The sequence below is a fragment of the Abramis brama genome (assembly GCF_963993115.1).
Source record: "Abramis brama genome assembly, chromosome: 17".
Taxonomy (NCBI): domain Eukaryota; kingdom Metazoa; phylum Chordata; class Actinopteri; order Cypriniformes; family Leuciscidae; genus Abramis; species Abramis brama.
The window spans coordinates 1,445,001-1,459,805 of record NC_139979.1 but is presented as its reverse complement, the minus strand read 5'-3'; the positions used below and the strand labels follow the sequence as shown (position 1 = coordinate 1,459,805).

Here is a 14,805-nt window from a genome sequence, read left to right as displayed (position 1 = left end):
GAAATAAGTTTTTATAATCTGTCGACCCCAAAAAACGAGCGTTTAAGGACACAAAAGTGGGTACAGGCTGCAACGAATGGGTAAATTGTGGGATCCTGACACTCAGTATGCACTAAAAAATGCAGTAAACATTTTATCACTGGTAAGTCAAATATCCAAATGTCAGTTTTATATATTATATTTTTGTAAGCTAAGCTATACTGTCGCCGATTACGTTCCCTGCTCCAGTGGACGTAGTTCTCAGAGTAATATGACACCTTGCGCTGTGTTTCAATTGCCTGTATCCACTTTTGTGTCCTTAAATGCTTGTTTTTTGGGGTCGACAGATTATAAAAATTTATTTCCGTTTTTTTTAGCTTGTTTGCTGTACACCTTGTCACATAGCAGCTTTTCGACATTGTTTTGTTTTTTGTTATAAGTCAGAAATGACAAGGAGGCAGCCTCTCGCAATGCAAAGTCAATGGAGACGGTTGGATTATTTCCCCCCCCGGTGTGGGCGTGGCCTAAATACGCTCTGTCTCTATGCTTGAATCGGTGGGCGGGGCTAAACAGGCAGTGTTGAAGTAGGCGTTGCTCTTCTTCTGTGGAGGCGGAGCTTGATACCCTTTGACGTCATTGATCTTCACTTTGTAAAACCTGTCGTTCGCTGAGCCTGGTGTCAATAAAAGCTTTTATTGGACTAACAAGGAAGTTTTCAGTTCTGAAACTTACAGGATATTCTTATAGAATGATGACCTCTTATATGTCAAAAGCTCAAGGAAAATTTGAGTTCTCAGTTCATCACCCCTTTAATGTGGACGTAGCCTTAGTATCTCAATAGGAAGAAACTGTAAATATGTAAAAAAAAAAAAAAAAATACTGCAATATTGGATAAAAAAAACAAAACAAAACAAAACAGTGAGTTTACCTGCAGAGCCTCCAGGAACCGGAAAGAGCCCAGGCGGCGTCCTCTCGGCACGAGACAAAACGTGGAGTTATGCAGCATTTCTTTATAGTCGTACCTGACGAGGAAAAGGAGGAAGAGTATATTAAGAAGCATCCTGAAAACATCCTGGAGTGAGAAAACAGGAGGTGCACATCCTATTCACATGGAAAATCAGTTAGTGCTCATCACATCTCACACAGATGGCCTGGAAACACACATGCACTGTTAAAAAAACAACATATTTTCCAGTTTAAGGGACGTTATGAATTACAAAATGTGAAAAATTACATAAAACTCATGTTAGACCAACAGAAAGGAGTCGGACACAGATGAGCAACACTGCTGAAATGTGAAGGGTTTTGAATTTTCCAGCATGTATTGCATTGCAGCATGAATAAATGATGCGGTTATAGGATTTTTGTTCATTGTTATTGAGGTTTGTGTGTCATGTTGAGGTACAAGCTTCTGAAACTGAAAATAAATCCCAGATATCTTTGCTTTGTTGCGCCTTCTGAAACCTGAAACTAGTGCCCTAAAAAGCTATAGCTACCAAAATATATCAATGTATTGTGAATAGGAAATCTGCAGTTGCCTTGATTAATTTATTGGCTGAATTTGCATTTTTTATGAACAAACTTTTATGAAAACTTTTATGAAAAGTAGTGACAATGTTTAAGACAATAGTTGAGAGAACCTAAAATGCATCAAATTTACGTTTTCTCAACAGTTCCTTTATAACAGTATGAAACTGTGTCAGAGTTTGGGGATGTTCTCACAGATCTAAAGGTCAAAGTACCAAAACAAGACAAAATAGCAACACTGTCAAGCTATATTCATTTAAATGATTTAGTAATACAATAGAGAACAGAATACAGCATCTCCCAATGCAATGAAGCATGTCATGCATTATTACATTTGATAAACCAATATGAAGACTATAGTTTTTTTAATTTATTTTTAAAACAATGTGAATGGATGAACTGTGGATGAGAAGATCAGGAAGGTAAATTAAGAAAGGAAATACAGTCAATTTGGATTTCATGTTGACTATAAATAAATGTCCTGGGTTCAGTGCGACTTGTCGATTTCCACAAAAAAAAAAAAAAAAAAATCCTTTTAACTTGACATTTAAAAAAAAACACATTAAATATACTGTATATATATACACACACACACACAGAAAAAAATCTATATAATGTAAAATAATTTAAAATAATGATATAAAATATAATTTAAGTGAAATGAAAATGCAACATTTCAATAAAAATTATAATATATATAATATATAATGAGTTATATATTTAATGTGGCACCGTAATGTAATGTATTATGTGACCGCAAAATAGCAAATAGTTTACACTGAAATGTTTACACTGAAATCTTACACACAGTATTTAAAAGAACTTATACTGCGGAGCTGTTGAACACTTGAATCTGATTGGTTGACGAAGGCTAAAGTAGTTCAGGCAGGTTTTGACCGCATTACAGCTCCATATCACTGCGCCAAAAGTTATTTCAAAGGTCTTTACAGCCGACAACAGCTAAAGAACCGAAACCCACAACGACACTACGCAAATAAATATAGTAAACAATAGTATAAAAACAACACATTATTACCATGTTTTTTGCCACAGATTTAAGTTTTATTATGTGTAGAAAGCACATACTCTCTTTCTCCCGCTCAAACACACACAGTACAGACACACACTCACACAGAAACGTGTTGTCAGCGCCGCTCTGATGATTTTATCCGAGAAATAGTTTAGCAACGTAAAAGCTACAAGACATTTCTCACTAGCGAGGAAATAACAGCGCTGATCTTGAAGCAGAGAAACTTACAGTTTCACTATTAGAGACGCTGATGTCGAACACTGAGAGATGAACAGATGAACAGACTCAGGTAATTCACACATGCTTAATCTCTCTCTCTCTCTCTCTCACTCTCTCTCTCTCTCTCTTTAATAACTGCATTAATTTGCAATCAATGTCTCAATCCTCCTTTACAAGCTCTAAAATGACGTTTTGGAATTAGCAAAAGACAAAAATACATCATCTGAACCATGTCTCGAGATAACCACAGTATAAGCAGAAATAATTGACTCTGGTACGTTGAATTATAATCAAATAACACACACCCGAGGGGTCACGCTGCTTATAATAAATCGTTGCTTTCTAATAATGGCCTGTATGAAAATTATTCCTTAATAATAGTAAGCTGTACACAACAGTACATTAGTAGCTAACCAAGATGTTGTAGCTATAGATGCATTTGTCATACACCAGTTGGATTTATAAAACTTTTGGTTAGCTTGAAACAACAAGGCATTAAAAAGAGTTACAGACATTTAGCTTTATAATATGAAGTGAATATATAAGAAACTTATAATAGAGATATACACATAACACAATCTTACACACACACTTCACATAATTACATCCTACTTTCTGTTTTGTACTGATATATCGTCTAACTGTGTTGTGTATCATGTTCTGCTTTAATAAAAAAATAAAAACGTTTGGTTAGCTTGAGACAACATGGCATTATAAAGAGTTACAGACGTTTAGCTTTATAAGTGTTCACAGACAGTCAGGAGAGAGAGCTCTCAGAAATCCCCGTTCACGCTCTTGACCTCTGCTTTGTACGCTGGTCTTGAGCTACGGTGGGATAAAAGCTTCAGCAAATGCTTGGACCAGCGTTTCAGTCGGCACTCGGATTAAGGAGATGTTTGGAATTCCTAATGCGACATTCCTCCTTCCCTGCCCGTCTTACCCTCCCTTCTGCTCTCTTACACATTCTCCCCGGCACTCCCACGTTCTCCATTCCTTCTCCGTCTTTCCTCCGATGAGTTATCTGTGATGCTGTGCATTATAATGCGCTCTGGCTTCACCTCTGGATGAATGAACAGATCTGCGGACAGCCTGACAGAAGCTGAACGCTAAAGTAGTGCTGGGCGGTACGACCAAACATTTATATCACAGTGCTTTACTAAATTATACTGGTTTCACGGTATATGGCATTTTCTTTCAAGCATGACTGGGTGTTAACCACATTTTCTTCTGATTGAGAGAGGAAATACTGCAGTAGTTTGACTAGTTTGCCCTATTTTACTGTCATGAGTGAATATTGTAGAAAAATTCCACACTAGTGTTAATACAGGTTTGCAAAGCCCCACAAAATTTACAAAGAGGTCCGCCGCGATCCCAACGTTGTTTAAGATTTTATTTGTCACATACACAGTTATATGTGTGACCCTGGATCAGTAAACCAGTTTCGAGTCGCACGGGTATATTTGTAACAATACATTGTATGGGTCAAAATTATCGATTTTTCTTTTATGCCAAAAATCATTAGGATATTAAGTAAAGATCATGTTCCATGAAGATATTTTGTAAATTTCCTACCGTAAATATATAAAACATGTATTTCTGTGAGTGAATGCAGCACAATCGCCAACATAAATGAACAACTTTAAAGGAGATTTTCTCAATGTTTCGATTTTTTTGCACCCTCAGATTCCAGATTTTCAATAGTTGTATCTCGGCCAAATATTGTCCTATCCTAACAAACCATACGTCAATGGAAAGCTTGTTTATTCAGCTTTCAGATGATGTATAAATCTCAATTTCAAAAAATGGACCCATGTGACTGGTTTTGTGGTCCTGGGTCACATATAGAGAATATATAACCAGCACTGAAATGTAAAAACAGGTCCGCTCCATGGACAGTGCAATTATTATCAAAATACAAAACACAAGAAGAAATTACGAATAAATATAGATACGACAAAAAAATATTTTTTGTTGTTGAAATGTACAAGAGAAGTTGTTCAACAGGTTGATACATAGTAGTAGCAAAAAAGTGGCGGTATGCAAGTGCCATGTCAGTATATTGAAAATCCTTACTGATTATTAAGTGAAGTCATATGATGTTAAGAGACTGACTGAGACTACACATTAAGCGAAAGATTAAAAAAATGTATATAAAAAATTAATATCATAACACCGGGATTCGGTATGAACCGGTATACCGCCCAGCACAACACTAAAGCTTGCGGATGAGAGTCGGCAGGTGTTTCGGGATGTGGGAATGACCTCGGATGACCCGCTGGATCAGTAACCTGATATAGGGTGTCTGAAAATAGGGCAGGGTCATGCACTCAGAAGACTTCATAATTCATCAGAAGCACAGGGCTTATCCTATCAGGGCATGGGCGCTTTCATTGTGTGCAGACTAATGTTTTTAATGTGACTCTTAACTCTTTCCCCACCAGTGTTTTTGAAAAAAAGTTACCCCAGCAAGCACCAGCATTTATTTTATTTTTTCACAAAAATGTCATGCCGTCCAGAATATTTTGATGTGTGAATATCTGAACATGCAATATATAAACCCCCCCCAAAAAGAACAGAGCCTCTGCTTTTTAAATCAAAGAACCTGTTTTGGTAACACTTTATTTTACAGTGTCCTATATGTTACATGTACTTACTGTAGTAATAACAGTAAATTATGCATAATTACATGCAACTAACCCTCAAACAAACCCTAATCCTACCCTAACCCTATAGTAAGTACATGTAGTTAATTAATATTGCTCAGTACTTAAATATATAATTACACTGTAACAATGACACCTGAAAATAAAGTGTAACCCCAGTTTTATTAATGCTTCATGCATTCTTTTGAACACTTGAATGTGGGAAAGTTTCATAAAGAAAAGCAACATTTTGTGCAAAAAGCTGAGCTGTAGCTTGTCCTGGGTCGACATTTCATTCAGTAACATTAGGCAGTTTTGATTTATAATGTTTATGAAAATCATTAACAAGACCTTCAACATTTATTTTAAGAAATCGCCGCTAGCAAGATTCGCACTTATAGCCATATCACAATCTTGATTTTACGTCCTATAACCTTTCCATTCCACAAAAGGTTCTTTACAATGTTCTTCACACTAAGAAAAATATGCGGTAACACTTTATTTTACAGTGTCCTTGTTACATATGTTACATGTACTTACCATAGTAATAACAGTAAATTATGCATAATTACATGCAACTAACCCTCAACCAAACCCTAATCCTACCCTAACCCTATAGTAAGTACATGTAGTTGCTTAATATCACTCAGTACTTAAATATATAATTACACTGTAACAATGACACTTTAAAATAAATTGTAACCTACATTTCTTACTATATTAGTTTTTTAAAATCTTTTAAAATCTTTGTTAATGCAATTTAATAAAAATCCAGCTGTTCATTGTTTGTTCTAGTTAGTTCACAGTGCATTAACTAATGTTAAAAAATAATGTATTAGTAAATGTTGAAATTAATATTAACTACGGTAGCCGAGAGAGCTCAACGCGCTGCAACTGAAGAAAACACATGCAAATAGAAGAAAACGCATGCAAATAGAAAAAAACGCATGCAAATAGAAGAAAACGCATGCAAACAGAAGAAAACGCATGCAAACAGAAGAAAACGCATGCAAATAGAAGAAAACACATGCAAATAGAATAAAAACACATGCAAACAGAAGAAAACACATGCAAATAGAAAAAAACACATGCAAATAGAAGAAAACACATGCAAATAGAAAAAAACACATGCAAATAGAATAAAAACACATGCAAATAGAAGAAAACACATGCAAATAGAAAAAAACACATGCAAATAGAATAAAAACACATGCAAATAGAAGAAAACACATGCAAATAGAAAAAAACACATGTACACACAAAAACACACTCAGTACTTAAATATATAAATACACTGTAACAATGACACCTGAAAATAAAGTGTAACCAAATATGTTTTTTTCTAAAGAACTGATCGCTGAAAGGTTCTCTTGGGAACCCAAAATGGTTCTTCTATGACATCACTGCGGAAAAAAAAACCCTTTTAGAGACTTTATTTTTCGGTGTGTGCAAGGAAACAATCGGTGACTGTGTGAAAGCATGATGTTGATGTTGAAGGTGTGACTTTAAACTGTCGTCGTGGGTCGTCGGACGGCGCTCACCCAATGCAAACCTCCTCTATCAAGTTGACAAAGCGTGCAAAAGTCATCAGAAAAAACAGGGAACTAGAATCGTATGCAGCCGAACTGTCTTTGTTATGTTTACATTTGGCACTGTTGCCATGGCAGCCGGTTGGCATGTGTGGCATCTGTGCCTTAAATCAGATTAGTGGAAATAAGAGCTGCTGGTTTCACCAACGCTTGCCAACCTGCTTGTAATGACTGTGTAATCAGAACAAGATTAAACCCGTACTTAACGTCCCGACACACACAACTTCATGAGCGCGTAACAACTGTTTCAACATCCTCCAGATCAACAGGAGAACTGAAGATCCTGAAGCTCATCCAGATGAAAGGGTTGAGTCTCGTGTGGATGACGGTAAATTCACGGCTACACATTTATGATGCTGCATTCTGTCTTATTAAAGTCTGTCCGCATAATATAATAAAGTGACTCGTCTCCTCATGTGTGGCTTAATGTACAAATCTCATGGTTACAAACAGCAAAACAGTGCATTTTGAATATTATGGTATTATTTTTATCTGTTAAATACCCCAATACAATATTGTGCAGTGAGCTGCCCTTTTATAACCAAAATAATCTTTAAAAAATACATGAAAAAGTATTAAAAAATTAAAAAATATCAAGTTATGAAGCAATAGATGGAAAAGAACATGAAGATGTACCACATTTTTGAGCATGTAGTAATATGAGTAATAATACCATGGTGTTTTATGGTGCATTACCATGGTTTATGGCATTGAAATCATTCATTCAGTATCATTTTATTCAGCAAAATGTATTAAATTGATCAAAAGTGACAGTAATGTACAGAATCCCACACATGACATGTGGATGAAAATATGTGTATCGTGGCCACAAATTAAGAATTCGTTCCCTTGAGTTATTAATTCATTCCCTCATTTTGACTGATCTAAAACACTGGAAATGGCAGTGCCCTATTACTATTATTTGTTCCCTAATTATTACAACATGACCAGGATTTAGTAAAACGATGGGATGAATTATTATATTGTCTCTAGTTTTACAATTTCCCTTTAGCTTGTTACACAAAAGATGCCATTTGACTTCCAACAACAATGCATGTTAACAGCAAATGTGCAATGCTTGCATCCACTGTCTGCGCAATCCAGAAAATAAGACATCAATGGCTCAGACACGACTGGTTTGCCGAAGTCCAGTTATCCTCTGCTGACAGAGACAAAACGCCACTTCCAGAAGAGCTTATGCTAGTGCAAGGAACCGATTTAAAGGTGTGCAATATAATGAACTTAAAGGCAGGGTAGGTAGGAATGGTCTAAAAAAATTATTTTTCAAATTTGTTTAAACTTTATGTACATATCAATACATAATTAAAATGTAAGTACTCTGAAAAAGAAAGTATAAAAATCGAGTGTCTGTAGACCTCTCAGGACTGTTTTAAAGACAGTTCATTATTTCCATTCACTCCACCCCCTCCCTTCTGGGCTCCTTCCAAAGCCACGCCCCCAAAACACATGAACGCGCGACTCCAACCGCTGAGCTGAAGACGCATTATTTACCTGAGACGAGCAGAGAGGAAGGAGCACAGTGCATGTAGTGACATCATGTCAGAATCACATGTAATAAAAAAATCTAACGCTAATTGCTTATGAATATAAACAAATAAGATGTATTTTAGTACTCACTATCAAGCTAGCATATTGATATTGGTAAATTTAAAATATATATTTTTTGATTCGCTAACGAGCTAGTTATATAAGCTAAAAACAGGTTGCATTGATACACTTTTTTACATTACCATCAGTAATATTGTGATGAAGATGAATTTCGTGTAAGATTCATAACATATATGGTGTTCTGCATGTAGGGGTGGGAGATATTGACAAAAATGAATATCTCGATATTTTTTTCCAATATCTAGATATCGATATTCAGGCGATATTTTTGCCATCCTTCAAAGAAATGTGAGCAAACTGGCAAAGAAGGTCCAGTTGGTCTTTTGACTTGCTGCATTTGACCTATATTATACTAGGCTATAGAAAAAAACAATAAAGGAGCTAACTAAACAGAATCTGTGGCAGCCCCTACTTTTTCCACTTACAAAAAAAACAAAAAAAAAACTTAACTAGGCACTTCTTGCAACAGTGATTATTAAATCAAACAACAATATGGTTGATGATCAATTCAAAGTAAAAAAAAAATAACATTTTCAAAACGGTATAAATCCATTCATTTTTCCCCCAAAACGCTATAAATCCATCTTTTTTTTTTTTTTTTTTTCTAAATTTATGGTTTGTCTTTTTAAAAAAGTTTTTGTCTTTTATTTTTCGTGTTTGCATTTATGAAGAAAAAACAATATTACTTGACAGTTCTCCATTATGGACGCGAGCGCTCTGAAAGCTGCACTAAGACTTTCAAACTTTAACAGAGACCTCAAAACAGAAAGCACAAAGCCTTTCTTTAAAACGAATTTCGTTTTGTATTAATTGTATCTTAATTTTAATATTTTTTTTTTTTCATTAATTCATTAATATTTTCATTCCTGGATTAAATACATAAAGTAAATATAGGCTATCAATCACAACATAAGGTGCTTGAACTGGAGATTATATCATCGTGAACCGAACCGTAGCCTCGCCTCACAGGCCTAAAAAATGTGGAATATATTTACAGAAATCTGGTTCTAAACAAAACCATCCAAAACAAAATAAAACTATGTAGCCTAATAAATGTGCATTTCTCCGGTGCATGCGTTCACTAGCCTACTGCGAAGATCGCGAGTCAAATATCGTCAACTTCATCTTTGCAGCCGACACAGAAATTAATAAACAATTAAAATGTCTTATTGCAATATTTTACACATTCATAATCATTACTTTTGCTGGTTCTTTGAGGCAGCTTTTTAGGTTTATGGCGTTTTGGAAAAGAGCTCTTCACGTACAAACATCGTTTCACCAAGGCACAGCAGCCCTTCAGCACATAAGAACAAAAAGAGAAAAAGCACGGACTTACTAATTACGAAACTTTGATGTGGTTGAACAGGTGAAACAGTCACAAATTCCTCTGCAACTCAAACATTCTCAGTACGAGTTATGAAGGAAGAGAACAGCATTTCAGTTTTCAGCGCGTCCTCCTTTGATTGCTGTGTTGTGACTGGAAAAGTGCATGCAGGAGCACATGCGCAAAATGTAGGTTTGTAAAATGTCCTTTTGTAAAATAAAAAATAATTTTAGGGCGAAGCAGAGGAGGTCGTGCAAGAGGCCGTGGCGTGCAACTAGGGTCCGAGGAAGTAGAGGCTGAGGACGGGGTGGTCGCTGGAAAGCCACGATGATATTGACACGCGTTTTATTTCTTTGATTATCCAAAGACTTTTTGTTCATTACCTTTTCTTGTACTGTCTTCTTTTTTTGCCTTGTTTGCCTTCACTAACTGCATGCCGGCAATGTGAATTTTGATTGCTCTTTCTCTGCCATTGTTTTGCTATTCCTAGGTTCCGTGCCTCTCGAATTCCTCAAATCAAACGTGCGCGCGCAAGTGGGCAGATCCCGTGGCAAAAGGGTGGTTGCCATGGTTGCGAGAGAGAGTGACAGTCGCCTAAGCCAATCCTTTGATTCGTCCCGAATCGAAATAATGAGCTGTGTTTAATACAGATTAAACGGTCTAGAGTCACTTGATTTTTATACTCTTTTTTTCAGAGTACTTACATTTTAATTATGTATTGATATATATAGAAAGTTTTAACAAATTTGGATCTTTTATTTTTATATAGTCCTACCTACCCTGCCTTTAATTATATTGCATGTTGATGTCAAACAACACGTACTTTAAAGTTGAAGTGTGTCAGCTAGTGGTGCCAAATGGTATTGCAAAACTAATGACAAGTTTCAAACAGATAGCCCCGCCCCCAAAATCACACTATTTATTAAAGGGTTAGTTCACCCAAAAATGAAAATTCTGTCAGTAATTACTCACCCTCATGTTGTTCCAACCGCGTAAGACCTTCGTTCATCTTCGGAACACAAATTAAGATATTTTTGATGAAAACTGAGCCCTGTCTCACTCCTCCGTAGGCTGCTATGTGACCGAAACTTGCTGGCCCAGAAAAGTTATTAAAGAGATCGTTAATATAGTCCAAGTGACTCCAGTGGCTCAATCTTAAGTATATCAAGCGACGAGAATACTTTTTGTGCGCAAAAACAAACAAAAATAACGACTTTATTCCACTATTCATTTCCTTCTCTCTGGACCTCTAGTTGGTTCACGTAGTGTTTTTGCGCAGCGCGTCTGTGTTGTACGTCACACGTAGGCTCACTATTGGCCGACGCCGGTCATGTGTGTGATGCGTGATGACGTGCAACACAGACGCGCAGCGCAAAAACACTACGAGGCCCAGAGAGAAGGAAATGAAAAGTGGAATAAAGTCGTTATTTTTGTTTGTTTTTGCGCACAAAAAGTATTCTCGTCGCTTGATATACTTAAGATTGAGCCACTGGAGTCACTTGGACTATATTAACGATCTCTTTAATAACTTTTCTGGGCCAGCAAGTTTCGGTCACATAGCAGCCTACGGAGGAGTGAGACAGGGCTCAGTTTTCATCAAAAATATCTTAATTTGTGTTCCGAAGATGAACGAAGGTCTTACGCGGATGGAACAACATGAGGGTGAGTAATTACTGACAGAATTTTCATTTTTGGGTGAACTAACCCTTTAAATTTGAAAAATGGAAATTTCCATTTTTGGATGAACTGTTCCTTTATTGCTGGTAATACAATTTAATAAGAGCAAATAAAATGTACTCAATTGCTTATATACAATTTTGACCCAGAATTCACAAAAACCTAGGACTTAGGGCCCTGTCTTGCACCCAGCGCAATTGACTTTGTACACAACGCATGTATCATTCCTATTTTGCTCCTGACGCACAGCGGACTTATCCCTCCACAGGCGCACGTCTGTAAATTAGGGAATGAACTTGCGCTCCCGGGGGCGGTTCAGCGAAAAGAGGAGGCGTGATCCGGCGCAAACGTTCCCTGGTGCAATTTCAGAAAACAATTCCGCCACTGACCAGGAGAAACCTCATCTAAAGTCAGTGGCGCGTTATTCAGATGCTATTTTAAGGGCGCATGCTTGGCCATAATGTAGCGTCTTCTCTCTGCTTCTCTCATCTACACACAGACGCAGCAGTTTCCATTTTTGCAAACCATAAATTATTACAAGGAAAAATATTCCACACGAGGGAAATCATTGTGGTGTCCATGAAGATGTGAAAAAATAGGCATAAATCTAGCTCACACATTTACCCAAATTATTATACGCCTGTTTAACCGAAGCTAATTTGTTTGTGTTTCTCCATCCCCAATGTCACTTCTCTGTGTTTTACGGCCCTGACGAGAACGTCGGTCTCCTCGGCTGTGAACCGCTCCTGGCGCGCGTCTGGCAAATCCGCCGTTATAATAGCAATCCGCCATGGAACAAGCGCGCCTGCTCTTAAAGGGAATGTGAGATGACGCTCTGATTGGTTTATTTCACGTTACGCCCAAACCACACCAATGAGTAATGAAGCTACTTCAGACCAACACATTTTAGATTTGCGTCGGGAGCAAGAGTCATTTATCCCGCCGGTATAATAGCAACAGCGCCTGAGATCCGCCCACAAAGTTACTTGCGTTTTGCAGTTGATACTTGCGTTTCAGATCGTTAAAATAGGGCCCTATGAATCATAATGACTGGTTGAAAAAATTAAATAAAATATCTGACAAAGTAGTCTTTAATGATGTCTAAATATATACCCAAATGCAAAACCTAATATAAGTAAATTATGATGTCTGAAAACAATGTTCCCAGCAACTACGAAATACACAGCCATGTTTAATTTTTTCATTTTTCCGGCTTGACCGGAGCTTCTAACGGTGATGCAATGACTTTACCAGTCTGCAATTGGCTCTTTTATTTAGGAGGCGGGACTTATATCGCTGTATTGCGTGTTGCACTCTATGATACGCTGTATTTGCATATCTAGCATTTGTCATCAACAGCTTGCAGTTCCATTTCAATACACTAGTGGTGCAAAAAATACACACTTTAACATGTGATCTACAATGTGTTGCTGCAGAAATTATGTTTTTTTTGTAGGCCAAAACCCGGGAAAAACTTATGGTTCCATCGTCTGGATAAAGTGGGTTTTATGAATGGGTTTTTGGTTAAATGCCTGAAATAAGGTCTTTGGTTAACACAAGCACGTTTATTTTCATGTATTATTCAACAAACATAAAATAAATCAGTAATAGTGGCTAAAAGGGACTACAGAGGTTGAGGCTTTCACAGCCTCATGCTGTTTATAAACTATCAAACTCAAACTTTTAGGGAAAATATTTTTTATAAAGTCTGAAAGGAGTTATCTGAAGCTTTTGTTTATAGCCTAATGTAAGCTTTTGACTTTTGCAGATTGTATTTAGGCTTTAAAATTCACACGTTGATGAACAGAAACGTGTGAGAATCATATACTTTTGTTGGAGCTTATTTTATGTTGGATTTTAATGGAGGGAACATGCAGGGTGAGGCTGACTTCTGGATTGGCCCATAAAAACATAATCACTTGAGCGCGCTGCTGAAAACAACCATCTGGATGATGGTTAAATGTTCTACATAAACCGAACGCAGGGAATTAGCAGCTTCCAAATGAACTAACTTTTAAACAAAGCACGTTTGGTAAGAAACTAGGGCAGAGTGACAAGGTCTTCTGTCGTCGTAACTTTCCTTCGAGTTACTTTTGACTGGGGCGAAAGGCTGAAGGCTAAAGGCTACTGGAAGGTTTATCCACTCTGTCGTGGCAGATGGTCCAAGTAGATGTCTGGCCTCAAGGGCAAATACAGCTGATTAATTATCCACTGCACACTGTGTCATTAATCATAACGACTGGAGTTAATATCATCCTGTGCTGTCCTGTAATTACGCCGGGAATTCACACTTGGGTCTTAGGAAACGTGGGATTTATTCTCCGAGCTGCCATCATCAAAAAAAACCTTGTACTCTCCAAATCAACAATCCAGGTGTCTTCATTAGGAGGAGACGGCGGTACTAAACTCCTTCCCCCAGGTTCAACAAGAACACTGTGTTGTTTGAAGTCTTTCAAATGTGCCACTTTCCATTTTTTGATACATGCTACTAAATGCTGCATGATATATCGAAATAAAATCGATATGGCTTAGTGCATAAATAATATGTGTCATTTACACACCTGATATGATGAGCTGCATGTGTGTTTAAACAAACACAGCGCAGTTATTAGTATTGTAATTTTACTGTAAAATAAATTTCATTACTCAATTTTTTTATTTGTATTACAATATATTTTTATTTTTATTAATTTTTTATTTAATAATAATCACAATAAAATTATTATTATTATTATTATTATTATTTTATAGTCCTATTGAATTGTCAAAACAATGAAAATTTGGCCTTAAAAAATCTAGTTGAGAATTAAAAAAAAAAAAAACACCTGATTTTTCAACATTTTCCAAAAAGGAATATGAAAGGTGTAGGATTCACAATTTTCATTCAGAAATTGCTAGTAAATTTCACAAATAATTACAAAGAAATGGCAAGTAACACATTGAGTTGAATATGATATTTTTAAGTACAGAGATCGAAATAGTATTTCATTTTGTTTTATTTAAAAACTTTTATCACAATTTCTTTGTTTAAAATAGAGATCATGATTCTCCCACAATTCTGAACAGACAACTAAACAAAATAACATGTAATTTACTAAAGGTTCTGACAATGTTAAATGCAGTAATTTGAATTATTATTATTTTATTTTTTTAATTCAGTTTGAATGAATGATTTAATGACTCAGAAAG

General features: G+C 36.3%; 1 protein-coding gene across 1 annotated transcript in view; it reads right to left on the bottom strand.

Annotated features, from left to right (window-relative positions):
• ext1a (exostosin glycosyltransferase 1a) overlaps positions 1 to 14,805 on the bottom strand; it is a 63,692-nt gene that overhangs the window by 17,856 nt on the left and 31,031 nt on the right. Inside the window, exon 2 of the mRNA XM_084088614.1 lies at positions 908 to 1,001. Coding sequence (XP_083944740.1) covers positions 908 to 1,001 — 94 coding nt within the window. The remainder of the gene's footprint in view (positions 1 to 907; positions 1,002 to 14,805) is intronic.